Below are 22,137 nucleotides of genomic sequence, written 5' to 3'. Positions count from 1 at the left end.
CGTGTCCACAAAAGGGAGGTGCGCTTAGCGCAGACAAACCATCCACATCTCCCCCCAGGATGTGCCTTCTCCCAGACCTCCTCCTCCCCACAGTCTCTCTCTGTCTCGGACCACTGCCACGTTCTGCTGATCAGCACTCCTCCCTGCCCCACACCGAGCTGCCCGAGGACAAGGGTTTATGTCTTTTTCTTTGTATAACCATAACCGATGCTTATAAATGTTGATGGCATTGAACGACATTGGACAAAACTCCAGAAATGGCATATTGCTGGGCAGTATAATCCAACAGGGAAGGAAGGTGTGGACTTAAGGCGGTAATGATGGGGATGACGGAGGCCGCCATTTACTGAGGACGTGCTTTGCACCAACCACACTGTGCATGCATCATCTCATTTCATTACGGCAGTGATCCTGAGAGGGGACACTCCACCACCAAAGTTTGCAGAACTGTAAGCAACAGAGCTAGGGTTGGCCATGTCATGAAGCATTGGCCCTCCCAGGAATAAAGTTCATGGTTAAGCTCAAATGAAAAAGGAAGGGGCAGGGGGGAAACTCGCTCCCATACTTGGTTAATGTGAGTCATAGGTGTTCTGCGAGATGTAAGGCTAAAAACGGAAAATACCCAGACAGTGGGCGCAAGGCTGGCATCCGAGACAGGCAGAGGCAGCTGCCTGACCTGGGTCTGCCCCATGAGCAGAGTGCATGAGTGAGCCTGGGCTGCCGTAAATTACCAACAGACACTGTCCCTCAATCCTGGAGGCTGGAGTCTAAGATCAAGCGTCTCAGGCCTGGGTCCTTCTGAGGCCTCTTTCCTTGGCTTGCAGATGGCCGCCTTCTCCCTGTGTCCTCACGTGGTCGTCCCTCTGTGCTGGTCTGTGTCCTGATCTCCTCTTCTTACAAGCACACGAGTCAGATTGGATTAGGGCCCACCCTAGCGACCTCGCTTTACCTTGACTACCTCTGTGAAGACCGTGGCTTTAAATAAAGTCTCGTTCTGAGGTCCTGGGGTTAGGACTGCTACATAGCAGTGGGGGAGGGGAGACTACATACTTAGCCCACAACCGTATGTGACCACAGAGGGCCACATGCCCAAGCAGGACACATCCGTGTTGATGATAAACTCACACGAACGATGGTGGCTCACAAAATCGACGCTGAAAAGTGCCCACCTATGGGGCAGCAGGAGCTTCTTGGCCAAGGCTGTTTTGACCCGCAGCAACACGGCAAGAGAACTTCACGTAAGAGACTAAAGTGCTTTCCAAATCTGTTTGGGGCCCTATAAAATGGCGATGATGACAATGGTTCTTTGTGAGTTGTCATGAGGGTGCAAGAGTGTCTAGACGAAGCTGGAAAGAATGTAAATATCACACTATGCAAAACAGGGATTGCTACAGCGGGTTACCTGAAGGCGCGTAAAGAACCATCGACAACACAGGCCAGAATCACACAGGCATCCTCAGGCACCTCCGCCCCGCTGCATCCGTAATTCACGCTCCTCAGGTGAGACTTACACCCACCTCACTCTTGACTTCCACCCAAGGAGCCCAGCAAAAGCCACCTGAACAGGGGGGAGGGGAGGCGGCGGCAAGCACTTGGGGGTAATGGCCCCGAGGGGACCCTCCCCATCAAGGACCCAGAGCTGGAAACACAGGCCCCAGAGAGAATAAAGACCTCAGCTCCGCGGATGCTCACAGCAGCACTCAGCAAGAACTCGGGAAACCCTGAAAGCAAGCCAAGCTCTGAGCACGTCGTTCATTACCAAGATGTGCATTCCGCATTCAAACCCTCCACCGCAGCTACGGCTTGTGTCTCCGTCAGCTTCTTCACGATGCATTTTTAAAGACCCATAATAAACACAAGCTTAGCAGGAGCCATTGAAAGGCGCATTTAAGAGTCTTCTGGCCTTTAACAGCTGTTCATCTGCAATCTGCACATTTGCACACTTCTGAAAAATAGCCCACGCCAAGGTCAACCTAAACTGTAGTTGGGTTATTTCCGAATGCAATTGTCCGAGTGAAATAATACTTCTCGCTGTGGACAAAGACCCATCAGACTAGTACTCATCATAGCAAACACCAAAGCACCTGAAGCTAAAAGCCAGGGGTTTAGGGGTGACAGGGAAATGCCGGGTGACCTTGATCCTGTAGGACAGCCCGACCGGAGGATGCTGGAGTCCAAGAGTCGAGCTAGTACTTCTGCTTGTTTAAATACTAATAAAGGACAACGCAGCCGTGGAATCGTTTTTCCAATCAGAACGCTTTTCAAACAGCAGCCACTGGGTGTTGCGGCGCAGTGGGAGGCAGGACGTATCTCCGGGCGACTTTTACGGGGCTGCGTCGTCGTCTCTGTTATCATCGAGGTGACACTAAACTGAGACACTGCTTGGGTTCTGCCAGTGACTCGTGTTCTCCTTAGAGGAGAGTTAATTTTCCTATTTTAATAGCCATGATTTCAGACAGAGCCATTGCAGAGGAGATGGATCCGAGGCCGGCGGGAGAAGTCAGTTTAGAAGCAATAAATTCGAAACGGAGTGACAGGCGTGGGGGCGGGGAGTAATTCAATAATCCTGACTGCAAACATAAAGCGCTTACTGTGTGCCTGCAGCGCGGCTCAGTAAGCGCATCAAACACAGCATCTTCTCTTTACGTTCTCTGTGAGGTCCAGAGAGCCACAGAGCTGCAAGAGGAGCTGAGATTATCGGGGAACCTGAAGGCCGAGCTGGGGAGTTTCAACTCCCTTTGGGATCTTTATTCTCTCAAGGGTCTGTGTTTCCAGCTCTGAGTCCTGGATGGAGAGAGTCCCCTCCCCAGACAGAGCCACGGATCAGGAAGATTAACCCAACAGGAAGAAAGTCACAAAGTAGATCAGAGATGCTGCTAGGACCAGAGATGCTGCTGTGTCCACCCAGAAAGGAGGGCACGCAGGCAGGGGTCAGAGCTGGGGGAAGCTGAGAGAGGCGGGTGAGCCGTGGACATCCAACTGCAGAGCAAAGGTGCTGGGAAAAAGCCTCACCCTCGGATTTAACGCAGGAAATTAAATATTGACGAGTCAGGGCCCTGGTAGTGCCACCTTCTGGGTGATTCTCATCAGCCAGGGACACCAGCGCAGGACACAGCTGCTCCCGGCCAGCACGGCCCCTGAACCAGAACCGTCTCCCCACAACGTGGGGTTTACAGAGCTCTTCTACAGGATACGCAGTAATTCCAGACCAAAGCCACTTTCCCTAGACGTTATTTTCTCAGAGATTTAAGTAGCATTAACTCTAAGCTCAACCAGACGAGTGCACCAAGGCAGATGTCTGTGTATAGACTACGTCCCCACACGCCGGGCCAATCTCTCTCTGGCCTAAAACTTTAACCTAATGTCTGACAGAGGAAGGTACGGCATAGAACCCTTATGACACACAAAACCAACTCTGGTTGAGTAGTTTTTTGCTTTGGAAAAAATGATACCTATGCAAATGAAGTCCTCCTCAGCCGTTAGCAAGCATGCTGCACGGGATGAACGGTGACCAACGTGGTCAAGGTTTGACTTCCCTGGAACCTCTCAGGGAGTGCCCCAGGGCCTCACCCTTTGCTTTAAACAATTTATAACTCACTGATTTCCTGATTAAAATTGTAAAGTGTAAGGCCGGGCGTGGTGGCTCACCTGTAATCCTAGCACTCAGGGAGGCCGAGGCAGGAGAACCGCTTGAGGTCAGGAGATTGAGACCAGTCTGAGTAAGAAGGAGATCCCCTCTCTACTAAAAACAGAAAAATTAGCCAGGTGTCGTGGCGCACACCTGTAGTCCCAGCTACTCGGGAGGCTGAGGCAGGAGAATCACTGGAGCACAGGAGGTGGAGGCTGCAGTGAGCTGAGATGCTGCCACTGCACTCCAGTCTGGGCGACAAGCGAGACTCTGTCTCAAAAAAAACCACAATTGTAAAGGGTAAAGCACTCCATGTAAGGACAGTGAGGCTGATTATTATTGCCACGTTACAGGGAAAATGGAAGCAGAGCGAAGTCTGAGCGGGGGCAGGGAGGGCTCTCCTTGGCCTTAGCAACCAATTACTGAAAACAGAAAGAGAAACAGATGTCGCGTCTTCCATCCCTCCAAAAGGCGATCCGAGTGCATAGTACTACAAAGGATGCAGCAGGGTCACTCAGAGTAGACCCCAGAGATCCTAGACACATTATTTTTGTAATCAAAAGGATGAGCGGATGGATGGAGAAATGGTTGGGTGGATGGAGGGAGGAGGGATGGATGACTGATGGGTGGATAATATCAATATATCAATAATATCAATGCAGTATCAATAAAGACGAATCTCAAAAACATACTGCCAAGTGAAAAAAAACAAGTTCTGAATGGCATGCCCAATATGAAAAAGTATATACTCTTTTTAACCCAACACAATACTACACAGCGATAACTGACCCGTACAGAAGGGCAACAGGAGACAGAGACGTTCACACTGAATTCCCGGCAGCGTTGGCCTCTGAGGAGAGGGGACTGGGGGAACAGGATGAGGACGATTTTGACCGTACCAGTAACGTTTTAATCCTATGATTAACCAATGACAAAGTGTTAACAACTGTCGATTCTGTGTAACAGATACACTAGTGTTTATCATATTATTCTTGATATTTTTCTGTATTTCTAATTTTCTCTAAATTTAAAGAAAAACCAGACAGCCTTTTAAAAGCATCAAACCAAGATCTGAGGCCTTCCCCAGCCTCTGGGGGCCTCTTGGTAGGGGTGAAGTCGGTCGGGAACCGTCCGTGGGTCTCCACCTCTCCCTGCACTCCCAGCCCCACCCCACTTCCCTGGATTCTCGCAGCAGCCTCCTAACAGCTCCTACTTCCTTCCCTCTTTCCTGCAGAGAAGCCAAAATCATGCTTTTCAAGTATAAATAAGGTCACATGCTCTGTACCAAACCTTTGCCCAACGAGCAGAATCACAGCCTCTTGCTGTGACTCTGCACACCTGGACACCCCCCTACCTCCCCCTGCCAGGTGCACCTGCTCCGGCCAGCAGCCTGCAGCCTCCTCTGATTCAACGCACCAAGTTCGTTCCTGCTCAGACCGGCCGCCCCTGCACACACCCTCTGCTCGGAAGGTTCTGGGCAAAGACCTTCACCAAGTTGACGGCTCCTCAACCAGGGCTCAGCTTAGCTGTCCCCTCCTCACCCCACAGAGGCAAGGGCTTAACGATTCACTCACTCTGTAGCTAGACATTTAGTGTCCACTCAGCGGCACCAGCGGACAGGGCACAAGGATGGGACAGACGCCCTCAGAGAGAGACACTGACCCAGAGTCCCTCGGGCGCTTAACTGTGAACCCACATCTGTGAAGAAAGAGACCGAGAAAAAGCGAAGCAGCCAGGAAAGTCTTCGGGAGGGTCCGCCCAGGTCGGGGAGGATGCAATCTGCATCCTCAGACCTGCGGGAAGTCACAGGAGGGCTGTACACAACCTGGTGGCAATTGTGTGCATGTGACAATCGCCCCCAGCGTCGTATGGAAAACCTCTGAGAGGACAGAGTCTTGGTCGTCTGAGAGAAGGATGATGGTAAGGGGGGAGGGTGGGGACACGGGCACAGGGTGACAGGCTCAGCAGGGCATCAGAAGGCAAAACGACAAGACTTGGGAATGGAACGGCCGGGGTGGCTGGGGAGAGGGTGACTCCTGCATTCTGCTCCAACAACTGCGTCAAAGGTCCTCACAGCCAAGAAGGGGGAGCAACCCGCTGACCAGCAGCTAAGGATGGATTAGCAGCACGTGACCTGCCCGTGTGGCAGGACACTACTCGGCGACAACTAAGAGTGTGGTTCTGACAACCGCCTGGATGCGGATGAACCTCAGAACTACCACACTGAGCGCCAGAAGCCAGACACGAATGGCCACAAGTGTCCCGCACAACCCACTTACAGGACACGGCTGCAGCAACAAGCAGTAGGCAGAAAGCAGGCTGGCGGTTTCGGGGGCTGGGGGCGGGGACAGGTTTGACAGCGACCTGGCCCAAGGGAGCTTCTCGGGGTGATGGAAACATCCACAGTTGGACGGGGTGAGAGCGGCACAATTCAGCAAATTTACTAGAAATCACTGACTTGTATTCTTAAAGTAAGTGAATCTTATGGTTTGTAAATTATAACTCAACAAAGCTTTCTGTTTATTTGGTTTTGTTTTTTAAAAAGGTAACTACTACCCAAGAGAGAAAAATGACAGCAGAGCCAGGTGTGGGGGTTCAGAGAGAAGGGAAGGGCAGGGCCATGGCGTCGGTTTTGCTCAATGTGAGCTGAGGAGCATCTGAGCCCCCAGCTGACAAGGTGTCGAGAGAGAGATGAGGTCCGGCCCCCAGACGGGAAGTCACAGCCGGAGATGTGGCCGTGGACGCCGCTGGGACAGAAGTGGCGATGAGAGGGTCCTGGGTGCGGGAGGAGGAGAGAGCCGGGCCACCTGCAGTGGGGGGTCAGGGGGCGTCCCTGAGCCGCAGGGTGTGAGATGAGCAGACAGCACAGGGATGGAGCAGGGGATACAGGGATTCCGGAAAAAGGAGTCCTGCTGGGACGCAAGGTGAGGCACAGACAGGAGCCGGGGCTGGGCGCTGGGGCTCTGGTTGTAGGGAGCTGGGACCGGCCACTGTGAGTGTCCTCCTCTGCCCAGAGCCTCCCTGCTGGTCACTTACCGCTTACCCAGAAGACACCACGGAGAACGCAGCAGAAGGGAAACCGACCACAGCCAGCTTTACCTGGAAAAATCCACCCTGGAGAGTCAAGGACAAACCTTCTTGAAGCAGAATTGAGAGGCTGCCACTGATAATGCATGGCCACCCAAGCTGCCACTTTTCTGGAAGCGTGGATTCCATTCGCTCCTGGAAGGAGACACACAGCTCCACCTCCCAAGGGGCCAAGAGTAATGAGACAGACACACGCACAGCAAAGCGCTCACACAGAGCTCTGGAAAGTGACCAACCCTGCCCACACTGGCCTTCTAGGTCCCTCTCTCACGACGGTGGCACCCGCTGGTCTTTGCAGAATGGGGGGCCGACCGTAGGGCCTTGACTCGGACGGGACGAGAGGAGGGTGCGACAACTGCAAGACGGTGGGGGCCTCCTACAGTCAGAAGCACAGGAAACCCCAGATACGAACAGCAGATGTGACAGTAACATGCCTGCTACAGAAAGCACAAGGGGACTAAAACCTGGAGGAGGAGACCAGACCACTTTGCTCTTGGAGTCCCACCTTGACCCTCAACGACAAGCAGAAGGGCCAAGGTCACGTGAGAATCCAGCGTAGCCGAGAGTCCACTTGAGGCCGGTGCTCAACGAGGGGGCGGGGCAGGCACTGGGACGAGAGGGCAGAGACCCCCACCCCCGCGTGGCCGGTTGGGGGCTGCTGCTGGCGGTGGGGGAGGCTTTGAGTGCGTGTGTCAGAGAGAAAGGGGGAGGGGGAGGGGATGGCAATAAACTGCGAGGGATCAGGTAGTGGCTGAAACGCTTTTTCCTAAATGAAATATCCAACTTGAAGATGCATTTATTTAATGAATAGAAGCATCGATTAAAGCATAAAAGGGGACGCTCGTTCTCCTGAAGCCTCTGCCAGAGGAGGGCCAGGCCCCGCGTTCCCGTCAGCTCGCTCAGACACTTGGGCTGACAGCCTCAGCTGAGCCCTGGGTGCAAATCCTCGGGGAGAGGCGGACGCAGGGCCGACATCGTACACACCCCAGGAGACCCGAGGGGGCGCTGGGGGTGCTGCATTTCCATCGTATTTTCCTCCGCGCTCCGCTCACGGTGGGACACTCAGCGCGGGTTAAAGCCCCAACTGCTCTAAGCTCAGTGCCAGCCTCGCTCCCGCTCCTCCAGAAACATAAATAACAGGGCTCACCACGGTTTGTATCGATTTTGGCACAGGCCGCTTTTTTAAAATCCCAAGTTGCATGTCGCGCCAGCACTGCGCACACGCTGACTTGAGATGATGCAGAGAGACGCCCCCCACATGGCCAAAGCCCACCGCCATACCCGCGCGGCCTGGTGAGCCCGCCTGCCCGACCTGAGCATGCCGCGGTGGGGGCTGCAGGAGGCTCTCCCTCAAAGGCGTAAAGCTTCGGTCCCTCCGGGGCGGTGAGGCTCGGAAACAGCAGTCACTCAAGGGCAGCCCCTCGGTCACCGTCCCTGGCGGGCGGGCACGGGGCCGCGGTGCCAAACTCGCTCGGCAGCTCCCGCTCTGCTCCTCTGGGCAGGATTCCAGGAACTGTCTTGTGTCCCCACTACACAGAGGACACAACCCCACAAGGGACTTCACGTGGGAACAATGTCTGCTTTGTTGCTGACAGCTCACACCCGTGGGATTTCTGGTCGCAGCCTCCAGGGGCTTCGTTTGTTTTGAACAAAGTGAAGAGAAGTGGTCTGCAGAAGGTTCCAGAAACAGTCATGCTCCAGAGAGTAGACTAAACCCCTAGAAGGAACTCTCAACTTCCTTTCATGAAGAACTGTCGTCATTCTAGGCCTGGGGAGGAGGTGTCGTCTGTCAGTCACTCTCAGCAGGGACAGCCGCTGCTCTGGCCGCACTGAGCCGCCCTCACGACCCAGCCCGCTGGAGGAATCTTCCCTCATTTCCCGACAGCCTCGCCCTGGCTGCGACGGAGCCTCTCGATGGCTCAGGTGGCCTTTGTGGCTGCGGGAGCCTCCTGAGTGTGGACAGCGCCAGCAGAAGGACTGGCACCCTTCTGGGAGAAGGACAATGGGACAGACACTTCACGGTGCTCGCTGTGTACCTAACACTTCACAAGTGGGGTTTCTCCCCCCAGCAGATGGGAACCGAGACTCAGAGACCTGCAGATCCTCACCCAAAGGCCCTCAGTGAACAGCGGGGGACCCGACTCCGATCTGCCCCAGGACGACGGTGGCCCGGTGCTGTCTCCCACACGCTGCCACCCCACTGGCACCTTCCTGCGGTGACTTCAACCCGCAGATGCACGTCAGGCGAAGGTGCCAGGCAGGCAGTGGGCGCACCCAACGCCACATCCTGGGACTGCCTTCCAGCAGGTTCCGAGGCCCAGGGCGTGTGTCCCCAGACGCCTGCTCTGCCTCTCACTAGCTCTGGAGCTCAGTCCTTCATGAACCCATCTATAAACGTCTGTAAACCTACCCAGTGACTGGGAGGGAGGAAGTAGGGGTTCCTGGGGGGCCGGCTGACATCTGTTTCTCCATCTAGCTGTGGGTCACACACTGTGTCCCCTTTTGGCACTGAAGACACACGCCCTTTGTACAGGTGTGTCATGCTCCAACAGAAATGCTCACAGAAGCTACTACCTCGAGGCTGCCACAAGAACTCCAGGAAACGATGCACGCAGAGACCTCAGCACAGTGTCTGGCACATGGTAACGTCAGGAAGTTCTTAGCACAGCTGCGGCTGCAGGACGCTGGTTTCCCCACGTGGGGAATGTGCCCGCGGGGACGTACTGTGTTAGGGTCAGCACCCAACATAAGCCACTCCCTTTGACTTCCCAATTTGGACTGCCAGCCCTGGGGTCTGGCACCGAAAAGGAGAGCTTCCCAGTCCTCCCGCCCCTCCCCCTGCTATCGATGAGCAACACCAGGACACGGAACTGAACAGTTAAAACCCCGCAGTGCAAGGAAGGCTCAAACTGACAGCAGTTACAGGTGTCTCTGTCACTGAGAGGGGCAGCATCCAGGAGCCAGGAGGGTTGGGCCAAGGGACCCAAAATATAAAAGGCACCCCAAAAAGTATCCTAAGTAGAAAATGGGCACAACCCAAGCCAGAAACACCCGTCTCAGCTCTCAGAGCAGCAGACTCTAGTGGGGATACTCCCGGCTGCACCCTCGTTCCACGTTTGGTACCAGTGAGGGACGCAAGTCCAGGCCCTAAATCTGGACGGATGGCAACACGGGGTTCTTCCCTCTTCCTCCTTGGATGAGGCAGGGACCAGGGAGACAGGAGGGGACAGCAGGGCTGGCTGACTGAGAAAGCCTCCCGGCAGGGCTCCTAGCTAAACGGGGCCGGGTGTCCCTCCGCGAGCACGAGACAGTTCCCCGATCACGGAGGGTGAGTCCCGCGCAGAGCATGTAGGACACCACTGAAGAAGAAGGGAGCCCAGGCCTGCCAAATCCATACAATGCTCCCCAGGCCTGGGCCTCTTCATCTAAAAAAGGCAAACGGATCGCCAGACCCAGCTTTACGAGGGAGCCAAGGCAAAGTCGCTCGCACGCATCCGAACAGACAGGAAGACCAAGCTGCGAGAAATCAACTGGAGCAAGATGGGGAAACTCGGCATGAAAGTAACGAAGGTGCAGCACAGAAACAGAAACGAACGAGGGGAAGGAAGACGGAAGACGGCATGCAAACATCACACCCGTCTCTGGTCTGCATCACACTGCGATTGAAAGAAGAAAGTCCCCGAGAATGCTTTATGCCAAGGAGGAGAATAAGACGACCAAAGCCTACTAACCAAACCACAACTCGAAAGAATAATTTTCAAAAAGGGAGTGTGCTCACGGCTATGGAAACAAATACAAAGTCAAAATAACACGGCTGCAATAAATTCGGAACTACAAGGAACAGAACAGATCCAGCTGAAACGCAATAAATAAAGGCTGAAGAAAATCACAGCAAATAGGAAAGTGCCAGGCAATTAAAAGCGATGAAAGCAATTCAAGAAAAGATGACAGAGAAGGAAAACCAATATGAGAATAATTACCATCCAAAAAGTAATACAAGAAAATTTCCTTAAAACGAAGGACAAACAGAACCTGCAGGTTGGAAGCTTTTTTTAGGAAAAACCCGGAATGACCATCACCAAACACTCCCTGGGCTGGCAGACTGAAGCCAGTTCTTTAGGAATCCAGTCCCCTCTCCCCCAAAACAGTCATCTACAAAATGGGAAAACAAGTTGGGTGGCCTCGGATGTGCCCAAAGCCATATTCAGGGCGAGAAGATAATCCAACACCCCCACGGACAGGAGGAGAAAGGGAATTGGGACTCAGAAACAGGAAACAGAACAAAGAGCATTCGAGCTGAAGGGGAAACGTCAACATTTTCAAAATACAGTCAATCCTCATTATTCACAGATGCCGTATTTGGGGACGCGCCTACTATTCGTAACCCCCAAATCAATACTTCACACCCTTTCGTGATCATCTACAGACACGCACAAAGCAGCAAAAAACGTGAGGCTGCACACGGCACTGCTCCGCCCCTTGTTTCGGCTCATGCTGTAAACGAGCGTCGTCACTGGAGTCTATTTAGTGACACATTTTTCACACTTCCTGTGCTTTCTGTTGGTGATCTCACCATTTACAAGGGCCCCAAGGAAGTGCCGAAGCGTCCACAGTATTCCTACGTGAAACGCAAGTGTTAGAGAAGCTTCGTTCAGGCGTGAGTGACATTAGTGTTGGCTGTGAGTTCAGCCTTAATATATCAACAGTACATACTAAATTAGGTGCCTTTAAACAGAAGCACACATAAAATAAGACTATGCATTGACTGGTTGTCGAAACATGATCAGAGGCTTGCAGAACCTAACCCTAGGGGACCCTAGGAGCGATGGCTCAGTACTCTCTACGCCAGTGTCCATGGTGACTTTATAGAACACAAGTACTGCAAACAATGAGGACTGACTACACGTTCACTAAGGAAGCTCTCCCCTCTTCCTAACATCTAACTCCATCCAATCAAGGGGCAAAACAAAATAAGGAACTGCAAAAAGCAAAGGCCGTTGCAAAGGCTGGCAGTGGGTATTTACCCCTGGAAGGAGACGAAGCGACTCCAGTCCTGGGAGGCACCATGGACACTAAGTGTGCTGGACGGTGACCCCCTGCAAGTAGCTCCGTACCCATCAAGAGTCAGAAGGTGGGGGAAGAGACGGGGCATGTGTGCACGTGTGCATGCAACCAGCTACTTGTTCACCAAACCGCTGTCCTTTCACTCCTGGGCTCGGAGCTGACCTGTCCTTCCAGCCTCCTGAGGGAGCCAGGGAGGGTGGGGAAGGGACGAGCCCCCTAAGTTCTCTCTCTTCCCTCCCTCAGCTTCCAGGCAGACACAGAGGACCCCACACAGGACTCCAGGGCTCCAGGGAACAGCATGGCCACCGAGTGGAAGCAGTCTGGGTCCCTGAATGTCTGCGTGGATCAGAACTTCCCACCTCGTCACCCTGCCAACCCTGAAGGACTGAGAACAAAGAAATAAAACATCTATGTGTCAAGAGCCTGAGATTGGGAGGTCTGTTTAGGACAACAATTGCCCTAATTTACCCCAAGTAATACAGGAAGAGAACAAAGTGGGGACAGAACTGCAATAAAAAACAAAAACAAATCCCAGCCTTCTGGTGTTTCATAATCGTTTTACTTTACAGACGTACTTGGAAATGGTCTCTCACGTGACAACCAATTACTAAAGTTGAGCATTTCCTTCGCTGTCTTTTTCTCCTTTTCTATTCAAATAAAATAACGTTACTGATGCTCACATATTGATGGCGTGTGTGGTTTGCGCCTGCGACCACCAGCGCGTCCTGTCCGCACGCACATCCCGCACGACCTGCGGCCGTCTGGACAGGGCTGTCGGAATGACGTGCACCAAATGTGACCGCCATGTCTGGGACTGGCATTGGTCCCTTCCTGCAGTACTTAAATTCCTTATCATAGTCGTTTATAGCTTTTGTAAGAGATGCTGAATGACAAGGAAGAAGAGAGAACACCAAGACACCACACCCACCCTCCCGAAAAGCCAAGCAGTGCTACCAGGGTGGCCCCTGGGGCCTGCAGTGTTACCAGATCAGTTCTGGGGCAGGTACCCCAAGCTTTCCCTAAAAGGTGAAGCCACTTGGCTGATCTCGCTCCTCGAGGACAAGTGTCAGCACCACCACGTCCTCAGCCCAGTTAGTGCCTCCTCCCAGAGAGAGCCAGCGGGTGCGCTGAGCAGAGGGTCCCCGCTGGGCCGAGAACTGCCTGCAGTGGGGGAAGAGAAGACACATTCAGCCCTTGCTGGGACCCGGCCTGCAGAGATGCTAAACCAAGGAGGTCCGTTAGCATCTCCATGGTGCGAAGAGACGAGACCCTGGGTGGGCACAAAGTGAGGGGGACATGGGCCGGGAGGCAGGGCCACTGTCTGTCCTGATCCCCAGCTCGGGGTCCCTTCCCCATCTTGGCCTGGGCTGGAGGTCAAAGGGGCGGGCGGAGGTGCTGGGCCTGCCACCGTGAGCACCTCTGAGCTGTCTACACCACCAGCCCACCTCTCCCACTTCCTTTAACCCAGCAAAGTGAGATCCACAGAGGAGACTAGAAAGCACATATGCAGACGGGGGTCAAGAGTCTCACCCAGGCACGTCTGAGTTCTAATTCTCAGGCGGCCACCGTGTTCTCTCTGCAGCAAGAGGGCCTCTCACCCACGCCCCCACTCCCGCCACCCTGCCTGCAGGTAGACAGACGGCACCGACATGCTTGCAAGCCACCCCCAACGTCGGTTCTGTGCTTCTGGCTCTGCGTGCACCTCTGACTGAGAAGTGCATGCGGCACCGTCCCTGCCACAAGCGAGGGGGACACTGCTGGGTGGCTTACCACCCAGCTCGCTCTGGTGCATTCAGGCAGAAGATAAAGGCCTGCTCCCTCCTCTGCACACAGAGATCCCCCTTCACGGAGGGCCCCACGGGAAGGCTCCTTTGCCCTGCCCTCCCCCCAGTGGAAGCTCCTCATCCTTCAAGGCCACACAGGGAAAGACGCCCCGGCCTCTGGACCCTCTGCCCACAGCAACTTGCGGATGCCTCTTCAGCCCCAAAGCCACCGCCTTCCTCTGTCTGATGCTGGGGGGCGGAGCATCCATCTCTGCATCCCCAGCGCATGGGATCGAAGGATCCTAAATACTGTTGTGTCTAACTGAACACGACTTAAATGGGAAGAAGCAAATTCCACTAGGACACACCAGAAGACGGAATAACGTGTTGTCTAATAGACTCTAGCACACCTGGGCTGAAGCCTCTGACAGTTCCTTACATAGTCACAGCGCAAGTCGAACTCCTCTCCTCATCTGCAGAGGCTGGTGCACCTCCCACCTACCCTCGGGTCCCCCTACACCTCGGGTCCCAACTCCAACCTCACCTCAAGCCCCACCCCCCACCTCAGGCCCCACCCCTTAACCACCATTACCATGCTCTGGCTGCATCACAGGGACCTTTCCATACATTCTGCCTTCACAGCTGGGTCCTCTGACAGCCCCACAGAGACCCCTCCCCATCACCCCACCCACTCCCTCCCATCCCCCACCCTGGACTGCCCTCCCCCCCCACACAGAACCACCGGTCACTCGTCGTCGGCCTTCCCTCCCCAGCGCCTAGGACAGACCCTGGCTCGTCATTGACACTGAGCAAGTGAACTTTAACAAGTGCCACGACCCAGCCTCACGTCCCTGGCCTTGAGAAACGCCCGATGCCCCTGGACCAGCAAAGCCCCCAACAAGGAGCATCCCAGGACCACCCTGGAATTTAGCCTTTCATGGGACCAGGAAGAGGCTGGAAGAGAGAAAGGTTGTCTTGGAAGCGCTCAACTCTGCTTGGAGCAGTTTCCGATTTCATCAGAAAGCCCCGATGATGCTAAGAAGAAAACTCAGGGAACAATGGCAGAGTCACGTGCTGAGGGAGCCGTGTGCCAGCCGAGGACAGACGCAGTGGTGTGACTGGAGGATGCGCACCTCACGTCCACGGCCATCCATCTGAGTCGCTCGTCCAGCAGGGCCCAGCCCCCGACCCAGCCTCCGCCCTGACCTGACCTCCCAGGGAGGCAAACCCCCCAGCAGGCACCCCGAGCACAGGGAATGCGCCACAGGGACAGATACCGGGATGGCCAGTGTGACGAGTGGCAGCCTGAGGGCTCTGGGGCCGCCAGGGTGACACTGGGGAGCCGGCCAGCACCAACTCGGGTAAGGCTGCTCAGACAGAGCTGCACCCCTGGAAGTGGGGGAGCACAGACCACCAGGGCTCCAGCACGGCTGAGTTCAGGTTCTAGGAAGAGGCAGGGCTGGGCCCGAGACCACACCGACTGCGGTGCTAGAGGCCCTGCTGGCCGGTGCGCCTACCACCCTGGTTTCCTCCTCGAGGCTCTGAAACACTCCTTTGTGTCTCTCGCCCCAGCCACAGGCCTGGCACACAGCAGGTGCTCAATGGATGTTTGTGGACCGAGGTGGGAACAGGGAGGACATGACGCAAGGCTGGCAGCAGGCAGGGAAGGGGGCGGGGAAAGGCAGGGAGCCCGGTGGAGCGGGCAGGGCAGAGGTTTGGAGTGAGGCAGGAGCACAGCGTGCCCAGAGCGGCTGGGGCTTCGTGTCTGGGGGGAACGCAGGCACCCTCTGGCGTTTGAGCCACAAGGGACATCGCCCTACGTGAAGCAAAGGGCGGAGACAGAGCGAAGCAGAGTGCCCGCGGCTCACCGTCTGCTGCAGGTCCTGGATGACCACGCGGATCACCAGTGTGTTGCCCTGGCTCTCCTCCGTCCTGGCGTTGCCCGGCTTCTCCGCAGTGGCCCGGATCGTGTCGTAGATGGTCTCTTCTTTGGAACTGTCTGATTCCGACCCCACGGAATAGTCGGAGAAGCTCTGAGCCATCTCGTCCTCGCTGGACGTGGGGCTGCGCGGCATGGCTGCCCGTGTCTGCGGGGTGGAGAGGGAAGAACACAGGCAAGAGGGAATGTGAAAACTCAAGACAACCCAGGGACGTGGTGCAGACTGGCACACGAAGGAGCGTGGGCTCGTTTTCACACTCCGTATTTATCGGTGTGACGCCGGCCCAAGGCCACCTGTGTGTGCAGACAGGACCCTGAAGGCAGCAACAAGCTGGCACCGCTTGCTCCTCCCCGGGCCTGAGCCCGGAGCTGCAGCAGCCGGGACCCTGGGAGACCCCGCGAGCTCTGGCCTCTGCGCTGTGAAACCCGGCGTTTAAAAGGAGCCCAGACTAACCTTGGGGATGACCACAGACTACAAGGATTAGCCAAAGGGCCGCCGGGGCTGTCTGAAACTTCCCAAGGTGAGAAAAAAGGCTGCCTTTTGTTTTCCTTTGAGGGTAGAGCTGCAGGAGACGAAGGAATGCGGCTTCGGGTCAGAGTGGTGGCAAGTTCATGCTATAATAACCCCCCTGCTTCAAGCACAGAGCAATGAGAGGTACCGTGTAAAAATAGAACAAAAAGGCAGGGCCAGGCTCAGAAATGACAGAATCTCTGGGACCAAAAGTGGAGAGGAGCCCAAAGTCGTGAGCAGGCTGAAGCCAGGAGATTCGGGGTCCCCACGAGGTGGGGGCAGCTGGAAATGCGGCTTCCTCAAGGTCAAGTGCAATGGAAGTTCCCCAGCAAAGACCCAGGGCAGGCTGCTGAAGCCACCATGGACCGGGGCTTTCAGTGACCACTGAAAGGACACAGAACTCTGAGAACAGGTTGCCCGCTATTTGGGGACCACATCTGTGACACCCCATCTCTGTGGGAAGGGGGTCTAGACAGATAAAAGTTAGCTTGAACTGGGGGTGCCAGGGGCCTGGTGGAGGTGCCACGTGGACCTGGCGCTACGTCAGACCAGCAATTCCACTTCTGCATAAATTCTATAAGGGAGATCAAGGGCGTGTGTACACGGGAAGATGTATAAGACTGTGCCCTGCAAGAACAGTGCTATCCCAGGCAGATGGGGTCCTACGGCCACCCTAATCATCTTGGGAGTGCCTGATAAATTGTGGTCTCTTCTTCCCATGAACTCCACAGGGCTGTGAATGCATGAACCCAAGCTACGGATGGATAATCCCAAAAACATAACACTGAGCAAAAGGAAAGCAATTTGCAGAATAATTCAAACAACAGAATATCACGTCTGTGTAGATAACAGCTAGGAAGATGCAACACAATTCTACACATTGTACATGGACACGTTCACCTGGCATCATGGCGTGGAAGCAGTCGACCGGAAAGGTAAATGCTCAGCTCAGGAAAAGGGTTCTCTCTCGGGGGGAAGGAGGGGGATGGCAGAGCTTGCCACGCTGCGTGGAACCATCTACTTCCTTGAAACAGTTCCAGCAAATATGACAAAATGTTAACCTTTGATACAGCTGGGGACACAGGTGTTTGCTGTATTATTCCCTATGTTTCTCTCTCTGTGTGTTGGAAATCTTTCATGGCGGAAGTGAAGAAGGAAGGGCGGAAGAAGTGTAGGTAGCAGAGTCTGCCACCCCAGAAGATGCCACGTTGGCACGAGGACTGTTTCGAGCTGACGGTGACTGAGAATCGGCAGCTGCAAGATGAACTCGCTTCCCTCCCCGATGGGCTCAAAGCAGGGGGTAAACTTACAAAAGTGTCCCCCTCCCTTCTCCACCGGGAAGAACCAAAGGTCATCACCAGAGACGGTGTTAGACCCTATCAGCCCAGAGAGACGGCACAGAGAATCTGTGCAGCAAACTTCAGTAGCTGGCCTTTATCCGCCATCCTTTCCCAAACATTCGCCATCCTCCAAGTTGCCTCTCCAGAAGCTCAAGGTCCCATCTGCCCAAGCCCAAGTTCCAACCACCCCTCTGAGACTCCCTCCACGGAGCTTTCTCCCACAGATGTGCCCTGCACACCTTGATAAATGGTTTCTTCTGTGAATCTGGCTTTTGTCAGTTCGATTTACAGGGTCCCAGAGAACCTAGGAGGGTACCAGGAAAAATATTTTTTCTTCCTCTGCAGAAGGAAAGAAGGGAGGGAGAGAGGGAGGGAGGAAGGAAGAGGGGGTGATGGACGGATGGTGTGTGGATGGATGGGAGATAGCAGGGGGGCGGGTAGGTGAGTGGGAGACGGACGGGAGGGGGAATGACAAGGATACCTAACAAGACCCTTTGTAATACAAGATAACTCTGTGGACAGGGATAACAATGGCATTGATGATGATCCAAAATCAAGAGTTTAAAATTCTATTCTGACTCTGGCTATAAATTAAACTATATTCACTGTACATCAATTATACATGAGTAACCCACTGGAGGTGGGGTGTGGCTTTAATCGCCAATGACCACTCTGTCTCTGCACGATCTGTACTGTAGTCTACAGCTTTCATAGCACCTTGACCCGAGGGTCTCCTCCCCTCCGTGTCACCCTCGGAGCAGCACAGAAGCAGCAGCTGCTCACGTCCGTGCGACGGCATCAACTGCGGGCACACGTCCCGGTGTCTGACTCCAGGCGCTGCAGCTGGGCTCTTCTAACACAATCTCTGCTGTGCTTTCTCCTAGGACTCGTGGCCTGCTCAGCGTGGGGAGGTGGGGAGAACACCCCACCCTCTGGTTTAGATCCTCCACAAGGCACTGCATGAGCAGGGGACAAGGGGCACTGTTTCTTACCCTCTCAAGTGCCTAAAGTGGGAGCGGGCTTTATAGACATCCTGAACACTCGGGAGTTCTCGCGTGAACACCTGGATTTCAGTCTCCAGGCCCAGCCACCCCGGCCCCACCCCTGCCCACCTGGCAGCCACACGGGCCTGGGCTGCACTGCCCCTCTGGGGGGGGAAGAGGAACAGGGTTCGCCCAGCCCAGCTGCCATCACCTCCACACGTGGAATCCACTGCCCTTCACCACCCAGGCGCTGCCGCTCATTCTGGGCACAGCTCAGCTGCCAGACTGACCCCAGGCCCCAGCAGAAGGGTGGGTTTGTGGACCCTGCTCTAGCGCTTTATGACAGGGGACCCTGGGAGTGCTCAGGAATGTCCCAGAGAGGACACAGTTGGTTCACCAATGCTAACACTCGACCTCCAGTTGAGGGAAAGCTGATGCCAACCATCTACTTCCAGAGTTTACTGAACAGCAAACAAACGCCCCGCGGGAAGCGTGCCGGCGCTCCGCCTGTGACCCTGTGAAGGCGCTTCTGCACAAGCCACCGCTGTGCGTCCCAAGCGGAATAACACAGAGCTGCAAAGGAGACACTCCAGAAACGCAGGCTCCTCCCCGAGGAATTGCCAGACCCCGACTGGGGCCGGGGGCTCCGTTACCACCAAGAAGATCCCGAGTGTCTATAGAGGGGGGTCCAGCTCCTGGGGCCAGGGACACAGACGCTATTTGGCGTGACCCACCCACTGCTGGCCTGTACGGGGTTTCGAATGTTTACTAATCCAGAGATTTTGCATGAAAACCCCGACTTCTGACTTATTTCCACCATCAGGAGGGCCTGGCAAAGTGGGAGGCTGCCACGTGGCACCAAGGGCAGCAGGGAGTTGCAGTGACCTCCCTGGGCTGGGCAGCCCCACCAGGTCCTCAGAGAAGTGCGGAGATTCTAGACCACCTGCTCTCACGCCCCCCAACCCCCACTGGCATTCCCTTCCCACCAGGCTGTGAGCTAGAGCCCCGGGCCACAGGTCTGGGCTCCTTTCTGTCTCCTGCCGGCCGCTCCGTCAGCCCAGCCAAAGGGAGAGCCACAGAGCCAATAAAACATCTCAAGCAACCATCCCAATCACCCAGGAAGCTGGGTTTTTTAAGTAAAAATTCTGAAGTTCACCCTAGTGTCATTCGGAATTGACATCCCGGGGCACATGCGTATTCCTGCATTCACTGGCCAAATGCTTCATATTATAATTTCAGCTTAAAGTTTTCACAACCACAGATGTACAAAATCTGGTGAGGGAAGAGGGAGTGGAGTTCGAAGACAGGATGTGGGTAGGCCCAGCCCCTTCAGTAGGGCCCCAGCCTCGGGGCAACGTCTAGTAACTGATTCGTGCACACATTCATTCATTCATTCACCATCCACATGTGAGTTACCACATGTAAGTGTCAAAATAGTGCCCGGTACACAGTGTGAAATATTTATAATTGTCATTAATTCCAGCCATGTCTCAGGTTCTGATGAAGCGTGTCCAGTTTTCACCCTGATTGCACAGGGAAGTTACTCGGACAGCTTTAAAAAAAAATACCAGCGCCAAAAATTCTGATTTAATTGGTCTGGGTTGACGCCCCAATATCGACGCTGTTTTTGCAAAGTTCTCCAGGTGATCCAGTGGGCTTCCCGGCTGGGAGTCCCAGCTCCGGACCAAGCCTGAGCCGAGTGTGCAGGTCTAACCCTAAAGGACGTGGCAGCAACACGGAGAGACCCAAAGTGAACTGGAATCAGCCTTCTCCTCTGGCTAAGGGGGCCATGTCCTGAGCTGCCCAAGACAGCACAAGAGGCTCAGCATTTGCTGCCTAAGTGGTCACGATGGACACAGGACAGCCGAGCAGGCCCCCGCTGCTAGGTTTTGCTACTCTGGGGTTCCAGTAGATTCCTTCTGTGCTAACAGGTGTAACTGACCTCAGTGTGGCTTTGGCTCCACTTAAGAAGGGGTCCTTCTGGTCCCAGCTGGGTCCAAGAGAAAGAAAAAGACCAGAGACGGAATGGGGCGTGTCACACCCACATAGGAGGGTCAGTGTCTGATGAGAGCAGGGGCCATCGTGTTTCTGGGCAGTAAGGCCTATGGCAGAGGCAGGGGCGTCACTAAGGACACGGTCCCAGGCACACCCGCTGCCCCACAGCTCTTCCCACCCAGGGCGAGCGTGGGTTCCTCTGCATCAGCCCACAACACCCCAGAAGGTGACAGCCTTCGGGACAGTGTAGGCCTGGACCTGGTGCCTTCGTGGGAGGAGCCTCCATGTTGGCATCTGAGAAACGAGCACGAGAGCCCCAGCTGAGCACCCGGCACTGAGCAGTCACGGCCCAGGCCACACCGGTTCCGCCCCTGCACAGGACATACGACATCCTACTCGCGAGAGCAGGCAAGAGGCTCCCCAGGCTCCAAGCTGCTCCCTGGGTCTGGCACAGGAAGCCTCCGTCAGCAGCCCAGGTGGGCACTCGGTGAATACTCGACGGCTGGGAGGCCAGGGCTCTGGATCGTGGACACCCACGGGAGCCAGCGGGACACGGAAACGGGGAGAAGTTGGCAGAGCGGGCAGAAATCAGTCAGGCAGTGGCGTTTCAGCTCCAGCCACTATGGGTACACGAGAGCACAGGCCCAGTGTTACCAGGCCTGCAGGTGTTTCTTAGATAGGTCAGATTTAGGGTGAAATATCAAAACGCACAAATGTTGTAAATTCATTGTTTTTTAAGGATCACCTTGCAGGCCATACACAACATGTCTACGTCTGGACCTGCGTCCAGAAACAAACTGACAGCCCACAGAGGGGAAGGGGCTGTCCGCAGCCCAGCCAAGGACACTCGCCGTCCCCCAGTGTCAGCTTTGGGGGCGACGGTCGCACAGGGGCACAGCTGCCACAAGGCTCGGCGCACAGGGCCCCGCTAGCCGCGTCTGCGCAGGAACCGGGGCTGCGTGTAGGAGCAGGGCAGGCATGGGGGTGGAGAAGGCTGGGTCACATCACCCTGGATCTTTCCAGAATGGCCCTGGTAGTGCAAGGTGGAGACCTGGCCGGGAGGGTCTTGACCTTAATAAGGGGCTTGAGTAACCCGATTAGAGCTCCATGGGAACAGCTGACACCCGATGCAGATGCCTGGGAAAACATTTAATTATTAACTCCTGGGTAGGGCCTCCGCAGGGTAAAACAGAGGGCGGCCAGGGACATTTTCATCTCAGATACACAACGAAGCAGTTTACCACAGGTATGCCCCGAACAGTTGCACGGAACATACTTACACTAAAAAACTATTTGTTGTTCCTCTGAAATCCAAACGGCACTGGGGGCCCTGCCGTTTATCTGATACCTGGGGGAGTGAAGGGGGTTGAATCTGGTTCTTTAATCCTCCAGGGACCCCTCAGGGAGGCTCTGCAGAGAGGAAGGGAAACAAAGACCACGTCTGGATCCAGAGGAAAAGTCAGCGCCAGGTCAGCGGAGGGGAAGGTTCTGCACCACCCTGGGCAACCCTTCCAGAATAACTAATCTCTCAGAGGAAAAAAAACAAGCTATAAAAACCCAGGTCCACAAAGTTCAGTGACTGTGAGCACGTGTTCCTCTCAGCAACCTGGTGGGGGTGGCTATTAGCAAGGAGGAAAGAAAATAGTCACAGTCGAAGCAATTCCAGCGAAGACTCGGTGCTGTATTTTGCTACTCAGGTGCTCCAAGAAGATGTAAAATCTTAAACTGGCTCGTTAGCCCCTAATGCCCGTGACAGAAAGACAGACAGACATCCCTACTCTCGAATTCCTTCAGCCACCGCCGTGAAAACTATGACAGCTGCCTGGG

At 54.9% G+C, this 22,137-nt stretch overlaps 1 protein-coding gene across 1 annotated transcript in view; it reads right to left on the bottom strand.

The window, feature by feature from the left end:
- The window catches only part of SHANK2 (SH3 and multiple ankyrin repeat domains 2), a 491,107-nt gene extending 475,316 nt beyond the window's left edge, over nt 1-15,791 (bottom strand). Inside the window, exon 1 of the mRNA XM_012665629.1 lies at nt 15,411-15,791. Within this exon, the coding sequence (XP_012521083.1) occupies nt 15,411-15,617 (207 nt within the window). The 5' untranslated portion in view covers nt 15,618-15,791. The remainder of the gene's footprint in view (nt 1-15,410) is intronic.
- Nucleotides 15,792-22,137: the final 6,346 nt, after the last annotated feature.

Source organism: Propithecus coquereli, unplaced genomic scaffold (assembly GCF_000956105.1).
Source record: "Propithecus coquereli isolate 6110/MARCELLA unplaced genomic scaffold, Pcoq_1.0 Scaffold120, whole genome shotgun sequence".
In the NCBI taxonomy this organism is placed as follows: Eukaryota; Metazoa; Chordata; class Mammalia; order Primates; family Indriidae; genus Propithecus; species Propithecus coquereli.
The sequence above is the reverse complement of the archived record's forward strand: the minus strand, read 5'-3'. Positions and strand labels throughout refer to the sequence as shown.